Source organism: Volvox carteri (genome assembly GCF_000143455.1).
Source record: "Volvox carteri f. nagariensis unplaced genomic scaffold VOLCAscaffold_58, whole genome shotgun sequence".
Lineage (NCBI taxonomy): Eukaryota > Viridiplantae > Chlorophyta > Chlorophyceae > Chlamydomonadales > Volvocaceae > Volvox > Volvox carteri.
The window spans coordinates 151,185-162,651 of record NW_003307601.1 but is presented as its reverse complement, the minus strand read 5'-3'; the positions used below and the strand labels follow the sequence as shown (position 1 = coordinate 162,651).

Genomic DNA, 11,467 nt, shown 5'->3' with positions numbered 1-11,467 from the left:
TGCAAAAGAGCGTCCGCGCGTAAGTTGCTTTTGCAGCTCCTCGCGGACGCTCTTTTGCAGCTCCTCGCGGACGCTCTTTTGCAGCTCCTCGCGGACGCTCTTTTGCAGCTCCTCGCGGACGCTCTTCTCGACGTCCGCCTTGACCTTGAGGCGCAGCTCCTCGATTAGCTCCTGCGGGATATCGCTCATCTGGAGCTTCGGCGGTGTGGACATTGTGAGAATCTTAAGCAGTCTGGGTGTAACTTAAGCAGTCTGGGTGTAGATATGGCCTTGCCTTTTGGAAATTGCGCTGTATGTATGGCTGCTCAAAGTTTGGAAGAATTCTACATAAAGCTTTAGGAGAAATGGCAGCAGATGATGGTACGGCCATGGCATTCTTCCACCTTCCCCAGCTCATCAAGCTCTTCTAAACGATATTTCCTCGACCTAAAGCCAGCCTCAGCTCATAGAGCTCCAAGCTCTTGCCGCAGCAACCTTGTTGACTGAGCCCCTGTCGCGCTCTAGGGCACATTCTGCTTACGAAGATTAGTGAAACCTTAAAGGTACCAGGGAAGCGACCGTATTCGGTTTGGCCGTCTGGCGTAATAATGGTACCTCAAATTATTACGCCAGGCGTATTGCGTATTAATACGCCGGGGTTCACGCCATGCCGTATTACAATACTCGTGGCGTATTCCTTTTGCGCTATTCCGTCAGGGAATTCATGTTTTTCGCTTTTACAATGAAAGGCGTATTGCTTTAGTGGTTGGAAAACGATCTCACAAGATGAAATATGAATTTGGGCAACAGCCAGACCTGGACAGCCATCGAGCCATGTGCGCACACATTCGCGTCTGCATTCTAGCATTCCTAACAAACCGTGATTATCACAAATACTACAGCCCAAATAGAGATAGCTTGGGTGTCAGGCCAACACCACAGACGACAGACCACACCCCCCTAAAGCCTCCTCACTCCCCCACGGCGAACGACATCGCCTTCTGGCCAGGGTTGAGCGTGCCGTGAGCAGAAGTCGGCACAGACGGCCGTCTGCCGCGGCCGCAGGGATGCACTTGCATTGGGATGCTACGTGCGCAATGAGGGATTCCGCTTTGGCTCTGTGAGCGGGGAAGGTTGTCAAGCAGAACTTGCACTTGAGAGCATAGCGCTTGGAGCTAGAGCTATAGTCACCGACTTCTTCGAAATAATCCAACACAGCACTAGGCTTAGGTCCCGGTTTAGCGCGTTTTGCTTCGCGCACGTTTTCCATTTCGCGGGTTGTTATTACAACAAGGTATGTTGCAAACCCAATGATAAGCGAACCTATTACCTAATCCTAAGTATCAACTAATGACACCAATGACTCGGGAATGTCAATAGCTCGATATTTCTCAAAATCGGCGAGTTTTCAGACTGTACGACAACCCAACGACAAACAATACGCCGACAATACGCCGACAATACGCCAACGCATAAACAGCCCCAACTGGCTGGCGTATTCGGCGTATTAATACGGGCGTATTAGCTGGCGTATTAATATGGAATACGGTCGCATCCCTGAAAGGTACTTAAAATTTACAATTCATTGCGGCACAACTGCCTTTTCTCGGTGGCCAGCTCGCCGCGCCGATACCTCGCTACGGCCGCGAGACAAGATACAATCATACAATTGCAATTTTTCAAGCCTCTGCGGCATAACGGAGTCGGGCTTCCTTGGCAACCTGGCTGCGAGCAGTGCCACGGGCGGTGATGCGCGGGGGGGTCGCGGCTTCCATGGAGCTGGACAGGCAGCCCATTCGGCAAGAAAGTCATTTGCGGCGAGGCCTGCATACACTTGTAGCGTATGCTGTCGCTAAGGACGTAGTACCTGCCCTTGGTGTAGCGGGGAAAGTCGTAGCGTGGCATGTGTGCTTCCTAGCCCTGAGCACAGAAAATACGTAGCCTTAGCCCCCGCCGCCCGCACCCATGAGCGTGCTGCCCGCCCCCTGCATGCGCGTGCCAATAGCACTGGCCTTCTCTAGCACGGCCTCGGCCTTTGGTGCAGCGCCAGACACCCAGTCGGCTGTCTTGCTCACACCCTTGGCCAACAGGGCGATTTCAGGCTGCCCTGCGGCCAGGGTGATGCCACTCACTGCGTTTGCGACAGGCCGCGCAAACTGCGCAACCTTGCACACCACGGGTGCTGAGAACTCAGCCACTTTGCGAATGGCTCCACCAACACTGCCAAGTGCACGGCCTGCAAATGAGCGTGCCTTGCCAAGCAGCACACCGAGTCCCATGGTGTGTTTTGTCTAGGTGCGAGATATTTTGGGGTTGCTGAGCACCATCAGCCTGATGTCGTCTCGTATGCGTGCTACACTGCCACTCAGGGTGTCAAGTGCATCGTCTCCCTCTGTGTAAATGACTCGCAGCATCATGCACCAATCGTACTGCGGCTCCAGGGTGCGGCCTGTGTCGTCAGTCACCCAGAAGCATATCTCGTCCAGGTGCTGTGCGCTGAGGGCGTATGTATACATGTCGGATTCGTTGGCGGCAAAGGTGATGTTGTCGAATGGGGCGGCATCAATGGGTATGGACACAAGCACATGGCCCTCCACAAACCCCGAGGTCGCCAGGTTGTCCACCACTGCGCCCCATTCTTTAGGGAGGGAGGCATGCACACACAACGTGTTTTCTCGGTTCAGCTTGACAGGGTGCTGGCTTACGAGTGGGTTGGCGCTGGTACCAGTGGGCTGTGAGCCACGCTGGAAGCCCAGTAGCTCATACATGTAGCCAGGGAAGCTGAAGCGGTAGGTCTTGCCATCAGCAGGCGGCTGGAAGCGAAACTTGTTGGTGAGGCGCAGATAGGTCACCCCCCAGCCGGGTAGCAGTACCGCCAGGGTGGTGTGCAGGCTGTTCACATCATAGTACCCTTCGGGCAGGGTCAGGTTGGCGGTGGAGGAGCCGTCAAAGACAGCAAAGGCGCTGTTTGCGGCAGTGACCGAGTACCAGCTACGGTTGACCACCGCAGACACGACTGACACCTTGATGCGGCCACGGGTGCAGTCCAGCTTGATTGCCGCGTGGGGGAGCGTCACCCAAAAATCACCTGGCATGCCGCTGCACCGGTTGGCAGAGCTGATGTGAATGAGCTGCATGTGCTGCATGGTTGCATGCTACTGCCTTGGCAGGTCATTTTTCGTCACCGGACGGCACAGGGTATGCAATGAGGGTCATCATCCAGATGGGGGTGATGCCGGCGCCAAACACATCTGGGGGAATCAGGTTGCCATCAATGCCCACAAGCCGAAAGTTGTGCAGGCTGCCGTGCAGGATGGAGGCGCTGCCGACGCGGATGCCAAGCAGGTTGCTGGGGATGATGCGTGTGAACACGGACCCCACCGTGGGCATGAGCTGGTAGCCTGCGCTCTTGGTTAGTGTCGAGTAGGAGTTGCCCTGGGTGAGGGTGTTGCTCTCGATGAAGTAAATGGAGTTTGTGGGCACTGTATTGACGCTCACGATGAAGGACTCGATGGCTATCTGCCACTCAGAGGTGTCTCCCACAAGCCACTCTGGCAGGTCAAGAAAGTGCATGCCATCCCGCCAGTCCCCCTGAGCTGAATGCGGAAGAAGCGCATGGTTGGATTTGCTATGTGGCAAGGTTTTTCTCAGGCGTCTGCTAGCTTGACCATTGGCGCCTCGGGCAGCTGGTCTGGGTCAAGCACACGCACTGCATCGTCGACAGTAGTGCTTGTGGGCGCTGCGCGCGGTGGCGCCTTCCCTCCTGCAGCGTGCTCCTCCTTCTTGGCCTGCCGCACCAGCTCCTTGATCCACTTGGGGTCGGCGCTACGGTATGTTGCGATTGCAATGTCAATCAGGTAGTCGGGCAGTTGGGGGTGCTCGCTTTTGATAGCGGCGTGCCACACCTTGTACTCCTCTGACCGCTTGAAGTCCCAGGGTAAGCCCGGGCTGTGCCATGGCTGCTGTTGTCCTGACTCTAGGGCTAGAAAATGCGCGAGACCCTACTCAACGTGCAGTATGGTGTCAAAGCAGGTTCGGCAATCGCCACCAATCCAGCACGCGAATCTGGTCCATCAACTGCGACCTCAACTCCACATCTCAGCAGCTAGCCATAATCTCGCGCTCCCGACTAATTCGGCTAACATATGACGTGATTTTCACATAGGTATAAAAATTGGAACCTGCCCAGGTGTGGTACATCGATAAATGCCGTTTTTTAGGATCTCGTCACGATTTAAACACAACAAAAAAGAGATGTTCGCCAGTTATATCTTGGTATCGGGACCTTAGCTTGCAAAACCATGACAAAACCCGGACCTCAGCTCGTTCAGCCCGAACCCGTCATCATAGGTTGAAGCAAAGTTATGCAAGCAAAGCTCCTCGGATCTATGCTAAACGTTACGTGAGTATGCCTGTGTGCGCGTGTATACCCTATGCATGGCGTCTCTGATGTGCGCGTTCCTGCCGGGCATATCCCTCGTTTGTAAGCATGTCAGGGGGCCGCGGTGTGGTGTTCTCTCCCTGCAAGAGACATAATGCCGCAGAGAATCTGCTTACTTCGGCACCGTGTATGCTTACCAGCTGACTAGACGGGGTTTCAAAGGCCTTTACGTCCGGGCTGCCAATCCGTGTGGACAGTGAGTCCTCCCGAACTTGCGAGTTTCGCAGCGCCCGCATCGGCACCATCTGCTCCATGACAAGCTGGATTGTGAACTTACCAATTAGCGCTGCACGGTGTGCATTAATAGCGCCCTTTATGTAGTCTACAGTCTTTGGCCCCATTCTGGCCGTACGAGCCAAAATGTACGGCCAAACTGCTTAGGTTAAGGAGCGCCTCTAGTCGCCGTACATTTGAAATGGCTGTCGCGCGGTCATGGCTGGGTTTAGCTGGCTGACGTCAACGCATGAAAACTGCGTCCTACATTCCAGGCGGAGGCATATCGTTTTTCTTCGGCATTCGGCGTTAGGTATTAGAAACTGGATGTGATCTCAAGGCAACATGGCTCTAGGCGGCGCAAGTCCATGCGAGAGCTCCATTCTCGTTGCTTCCTTTACCATCCCCTTTTTCCGCCTGCCGCAGGCGACACATAAGAGTACGCTCCCCCTTGCTTACATATCCGTATCGCAAAGGGAAAAAAGCGCAAAACCTTACTGTCCAAGACTTTCGGTTCGGTTCTATTCGGTTGCACAACGAATATGCTCCCACAATGAGACGAGGTTTTCCATTTGTATGGCAGGCTGATGTCCGGCGACCATGCTGCTAACAGGCGGACTATCAGACTTCGAGGGGCATATTTCCTGGAGCATAAAAGCCATCCATTCACTTGTGCCTTGCAGCTGATAACTGATAACTTGATGTCGGGCCGCTAGCCGGCCCTACCCGGTACCCAGCGAATGCCCAGTACCCGCTCGTTCTGTTTAAGCCCGGTAACCACCTCTCCCCCCTCCACCTCCCTTGGCCCTGAGGGCCCTCTTTTGCTGGGCATCAGGTCACTCCGAGACATTCCTTCCGTAGAGGGTCCACCAATGTAACAGCGTTAATTCCCGCGCTCTCCCTCTCGCACCCTCGCGTCGTGGCGTCCCCTCCTTTTCTTCGCGTTGCGCCGCTCCGCCATCGAATCAGGCCAGCTGGCCGTACTCGTCATTAAATTTGCGGTACTTGTCCTCGTGCAGCCGGGCACTGGGCTTCGTCACCTCCAGAGCCGCACGTGCGTCGTCCACAGTGATAGGGCCCAGCTGGGCGGGAGAAAGGTCGGGAAGGAGGTTAAGTAAAGGTCTGGGAGGTTTTTCATATTACATTGAACGTTCAAGGTTTTCCCAAGGTGGTTGCAAAGTGGTTGCAAAAACCCTTTTCCCCCTTCCCCGCTTTCCCCCCCCCCAAACACACACACACGTATACACACATACACACACACGTTTACACACGCGCACCTCCAGTCTCATGTTGGGATCCACGGGCCCATCCAGCTCCAATTTGGACATGAGCCTCCGGAGGGGCCGCATGGCCGCCTCCTTGGCCACCACAGCAACATCACTTCCGCTGGAGGAGTAGCAGTCGGGGAATTGGGGGGACTTGTATAAAGTTGGGGATGTGGGGAGCTGTGTGGAGATGCGGAAGGTGGACGGGGATGTGGGGAAGGGGAGGCGCTGGGGTGGTGGATGGGGCCCCGGGAAATCGTATGCGAGAAACTCAGAAATGAACTGCCGGGGCGTCCGGTGGATGAGGTGTGTGTGTGTGTGTGTGTGTGTGTGTGTGTGAGGAGATGCGTCAGGATGAGAAATAAAGTTCTTCCCATTCGCTCCATTCCCGCACCTGTATCCCTCTGTCTTGTCGGCCAGCATATCCACGCTCACATCCGCGGCACACCTGCCGGCCAGCAGGGTGCCGAACATGGCTCGTCGGGCGGCTGAGTTGGGCAGCGGCACCAGGATGCGCTTCTCAAGCCGACGAAGAAGGGCCTTAAGAGGGGGGGGAGAGAAGAGGCGAACCAGTGGGGGACGGGAGGGGGGTCTTTGGCCCCGGTGAGGGCGGGCGGCCGGGAGGGGGCGGTGTGGACGAGCGGAGCAGCGGACGGGTGCGGGCAGATGGCAGGAAAAAGAGGCGGGGCAAAGATGTGTCTGTGTCTGTCTGTCTGCCTGTCTGTATGCATGCATGTGCGTGTGGTGTTGTTGGTGGAAAGAAGCCACCCACCACTAACACCTAGCCACGCCCCCAAGGAATCCCCACCGCCACCCCCACCCCCGAACTCCCAAATGCCTTCTCACCATATCCAACTCCCAAGGCAAGTTCGTGGCTGCCAGCACAAACACCAGCTCCCCCCCGCGGGCCAGTCCGTCCATCTGAATGAGCAGCTCCGTCTTCATGCGCCGTGAGGCCTCGTGCTCACCCTCGCCGCCCCTAGCTGCCATCAGCGCGTCAATCTCGTCCAGGAAGACGGTGGAGGGGGCATGGTAGCGGGCCAACTCGAATAGCACCTGTGGGAGGAAGGGGGTAAGACGAACCACGGAGACTGAGGCAGGTGCCAGATGTAGACGGATACTCCAGGATTAGATAGATAGATAGATAGATAGATACCGCAAGACGTCTTTAGGAGGGGGAAAAAAGGAAAGAAGCGGCGAGGGAGGGAAAAGGGGGAAAGACGAACCACACACGATTGAAGCTGCTGCCAGGGCAAGAGAAAAGGGGGGAAATTAAATGACGAACAAACAATTAATACATTTTGCTGCTCGGGAGACGCCTCACGCAAATGGAAGGAAGGGGGAGGAAGCCGATTGCCGGCGACGACCTCCAAACCACCGCAACCGGCGAAGAAGCCCAAAAGGCAATGGCGCAAAACTGCGCTTGGTACTTCCGGAGGGCGCGCCGCGCACGTGGGGTTTAGTAAGGTGGGGTACCCGGGGGGAGAGGGAGAAAGGGAGGTGGGAAGGGAAGAGAGACCCGACAACTTGAACAACAGGCCCAAGGCACGCGGGTGGTTAAATAAGAGGTTACGTTATGTTAGAGAAAAAGGTGTTGTAGTATAATCAGGGCAGTAGTGGTTCAGCCCATTAAGCGATCAACCCAAAGCAAAACCCATACAATTGTTCGGGAGGTTCTCGACATTGTTCGGGAGGCCTAGGTTTAGGTTTACTAACGCTGCTGAGGTGTGGAGATGAATGAGGTCTAGTTGATGGACTGAGTCTCGCATGCTGAGTTAGTGGTGGTGGCTGATCTATCTGTCTCTACGGATGTCGGGTGACTGGATATGAGGAGGGGTCGAGTTGGCAGGACCAAAAAACCACCATCGGTTGTACAGTGGAATCAACTTTCAATCTATATAGTCCATGGCCTCCCGGCTTTGACGGACCCCCCGTGCGGCACTGGTAACTTGAAATATACAACCACCAACTTCCTTCACGTGGACTGGAAGGTATTCAATCAATCAACCGCCAACGGCCAGCTGGTAACAACTGTGACCAGAGACCAGTCACCAACCGTCAAGCACCACCACCGGACGACCCGTACCCGTACGAGCTTCTCCGAGTCGCCACGCCATTTGGAAATGATGGAGGATGCAGAGATGTTGAAAAAGGTTGTACGGCACTCGGTTGCCACGGCCTTGGCAAGAAGAGTCTGCAGGAGACACGGCTCCATGGGGTCGCGGGGCGCCAGGGGTTTGGGGGTTTGGGGGGTTAGCAATGTGATTTAGTTGTGTGTTCCAACTAACAACTGAGCAGCTTGTTATGTACTACGCCATCCTCGCGACAAAACAAATCCAAGTGTGTGCTCACACTTGTGCGTGCATGCATATTTGTGTGTGTATATAAATGTGTGTATATATATGTGTATACATACATATATACATATATATTATTGGGGACAAGGGGGTTTGATGGAGGACGCGGAGGGGAGGCGCTGGGCAGGAAGAGGGTTATGTGTCGTACCTTGCCAGTTCCCGGTGGTCCGTACAGCAGTACGCCCTTCCACGGCGCCAGAAGACCTGTAGGGGGAGGGACGGTAGGGGTGACCCAGAGGGGTGAATGCAGAAAAATGAAAATGAATAGAGGCTAAGGGGTAAAAATGGTTGGGGGGTCCTTCGTAATTCTATAGACGTACTGATGCTTTGGCACATCCCCATTCGTGTGCGGAACTTGTAACTTGTAAACACAACGTAACGCACACCCCACACATCACCACCACCACCCAAAACCTCCGTCATCACCGCTACCTGTGAACAGCTGCGGGTACTTGATCGGCATCACCACCGCCTCCTTGATCAGCCGCTTCGCCTGATCCAGTCCGGCGATGTCGTCCCATCGTACATTGGGGGAGTCTGTAAATATGTCCCGGGTGATGGCGGCGCCCAGGTCTCGGAGCTCACCCTAACACAGAGGGTGCGGAGGGCGGGGTAGGGTGAGTGGTATGTGGGTTGAAAGTATACCATGATGATGATGATAATGATGATGATAATGATGATGATAATGATGATGATGATAATGATGATGATGATAATGATGATGATAATGATGATGATGATGATGATGATGGTGATGACGATGATGATGACGATGACGATGCAAGATACAACGGAGCAGCTGCCCGCCACCCCTCCAGTGGGTGGGTGGGGAGGAAGGAAGGCGAGTGGAAAAGGTTCAAACCAGGAACAGAAAAACAGCACCAAGGACGGCCAAGACGCCGGGACGTCTAAGGTCCAGAACCGTCCTTAGGGTTTACCAACCACCGCGGTAGTTAGCCATAACCGCATTAGTTAGTTGGTTATTCTCCCAGCTAGGACAGGAACACGATGAAGACGAGGACGGGGAGGAGAGGAACAACCCAGGGGCCGGAAAGGCTGCTTAGGAAAGAATGGGGGAGAGGCAGAGGACGTCGCACGTCGCGGGACAGACACGTGTGAGGGAACAAAGGTGCAGCGCGAATGCGAACAGCCCCCCCCCGCCGCATACAGCACCAACCTGAGCCCACCCGAGCCCACACGCACATCCACCCAAAACTCCGCGCCACAAACGCACGACTAATACACAAAGACGAACGCAAACATAAATATATATACACACACATACATACCCTCCAACATCACAATCATCAACAAAGCAATAAACAAATCAAGAAACAAAACGAATCCGCACCTGCAATTGCGGTGGCAGCGGTTTCAGCACCCTCCGCTCGAAGAAGTTCTCCGGGTCGCTGTCACTGCCGCTACCACCCCCGCCCGGCCCCTGGGCCCCCCCTCGGTTGGCGGACAGGTGGGCCGCCTGCGGGATAGGGTGAGATTGGGTAGGATGGATAAGGGGGGGACGTGGGGTGGGAGGCAGGGGGGAGATGTACACTACGCATGATGAAAGAGATCTTGATAATTATCGAGTTGTACGTCTTTTCACCAAATCACGCATGTGCAGGAAATGCGTCGTCAAATGTGTGAACCGGTATATGAATCACTTTCTGCCAGGAAAACGTGACTGACTGCCGTACAAAGCTATATATCCCGTACAGCAACGTCGTACATTTCGAGTCATACAGAGGGTAGGTCTCTCTTAGCAACAGACCTGCCCCGCCACGTGGAGGCCGTGAAGCTGCGCCGCCGCCACATCCTCCCTAGACATCGCGCCGCCGCCGCCGCCGCCGCCGCCGCTGCCGGCGCTGAGTACGGCACCCCTGCCGTCCACCGCCACTCCCGCGATTCGCTGCATTCCCACTTCCGGCGGTGGCTTGACGCTGTTGAGCGCCTGTTGCCGTCGCTCCAAAAGCTCCGATCGCCGGTTGGCCTCCGCGGCGGCGGTAATGGCGGCACCGGCCTCTCGCCGCTGTCGGGCCGCCACTGCACCGCTCACGGGGGGCCCCTCGAAGCCGACACCGGGGGCTATGTCGTACCATTCACCAAGCCGCCGCCATCACCGCCACCACGGCAGCACCAGCAGGCGCAGTCACGCAGTCATCAGCAGAGCGTTATGCAACCGTATCGGCGTCATCATTGTCAGCGGGTGCAGGCGCAAGAGTTTAGGGATGTGGGTCTTTTCCGAGGAACTACCTGCCCTGGGTAAGGAGCGCCTTGGGATCCAAGAGTCTTGGATTCAGGATTTGGAGCCCTCCTTGAACTTTGATCTGATGCTATTTTTTAGGATGTTGGATTCAAATTGTTTGCGGTTTTCTCTCCCTCTCTCTATATATATATCTATCTCTCTATCTATCTCTCTATCTATCTCTCTATCTATCTCTATCTCTCTATCTATCTATCTATCTATCTCTCTCTCTCTCTCTCTATCTATCTATCTGTGAATGGGGATCTCTCGGCATCTTGGGGAGCCGATGTGGTGAAACAGCAGCCAGCATGGACGGCAGTGTGTCGCCCGCTGTTGACTCCAACCGACTCCACCCCATTCGCACCGCACCAACATTATTCGCTCATGGCGTCTCAGATCAATGAAACACTCGGTTAACACAGGTGACAGCCGAGCTCACCTGGGGGTCGCTGCAACGCCCCGCCCCCAGAGGCTGAGGACGGCCCGCCGCCTGCTCCACCGTTTCCTGAAGAGGCGGACACAGCTCGGGTCCGAACACCGCCGCCTCCCGCCGCGACCTGAAAAAGTGGAGACCCGGTGCTTGCGGTGTTTGGGGTAAAAAGATGAAGAATATGAGAAGAAAAAAGGGTTGTACGAGTTCGGGCTTCGGTGCCTTACTTCTCCTGAAAAAAACACCTTCATCCCTTTCCCACCCGGCCATGCGCCTAGCTTTAGCTCTCTATCCTGGTTAGCTTGAAGAAGCAGGGCGAGGCAAACTGGGTCAGCGGTCAAAGCAGTGCGTGTGACTGCGCAGCGTGGAAGGCGCGCAGAGGAAGCTGCATAGCCCGGGCCCAACGGCAACATCCCGGCGGAATTCGGAAACTGCCGCTGTTAGGTTCTTTCGACGCCGTGGATATGGGGAAGTGGGGAATTGGGGAGGTGGAGATAGTTTAAGTTAAAGGATGTGAGCTGTGGCAAGACCGCTGGCTCG

The 11,467-nt window shown here is 55.3% G+C and overlaps 2 protein-coding genes across 2 annotated transcripts; both read right to left on the bottom strand.

Moving 5' to 3' along the window:
• Positions 1 to 1,561: 1,561 nt before the first annotated feature.
• VOLCADRAFT_97121 (uncharacterized protein) lies at positions 1,562 to 5,483 on the bottom strand (the record flags this gene model as incomplete). Its single annotated transcript, XM_002956113.1, has 7 exons — positions 1,562 to 1,704; positions 1,943 to 2,215; positions 2,339 to 3,067; positions 3,165 to 3,570; positions 3,690 to 3,980; positions 4,558 to 4,706; positions 5,360 to 5,483. The coding sequence occupies 7 exons, from the start codon at positions 5,481 to 5,483 to the stop codon at positions 1,562 to 1,564; spliced, it is 2,115 nt and encodes a 704-aa protein (XP_002956159.1).
• Positions 5,484 to 5,492: 9 nt separating this feature from the next.
• On the bottom strand, positions 5,493 to 10,966 carry katB (katanin p60 catalytic subunit). The gene is made up of 10 exons (XM_002956112.1): positions 10,937 to 10,966; positions 10,024 to 10,337; positions 9,607 to 9,732; positions 8,688 to 8,841; positions 8,404 to 8,459; positions 7,985 to 8,092; positions 6,745 to 6,954; positions 6,293 to 6,438; positions 5,911 to 6,019; positions 5,493 to 5,715 (listed from the first exon to the last, which is right to left on the bottom strand). The coding sequence occupies exons 2-10, from the start codon at positions 10,165 to 10,167 to the stop codon at positions 5,599 to 5,601; spliced, it is 1,170 nt and encodes a 389-aa protein (XP_002956158.1). The 5' UTR covers positions 10,168 to 10,337; positions 10,937 to 10,966; the 3' UTR covers positions 5,493 to 5,598.
• Between the last annotated feature and the right edge of the window lie 501 nt (positions 10,967 to 11,467).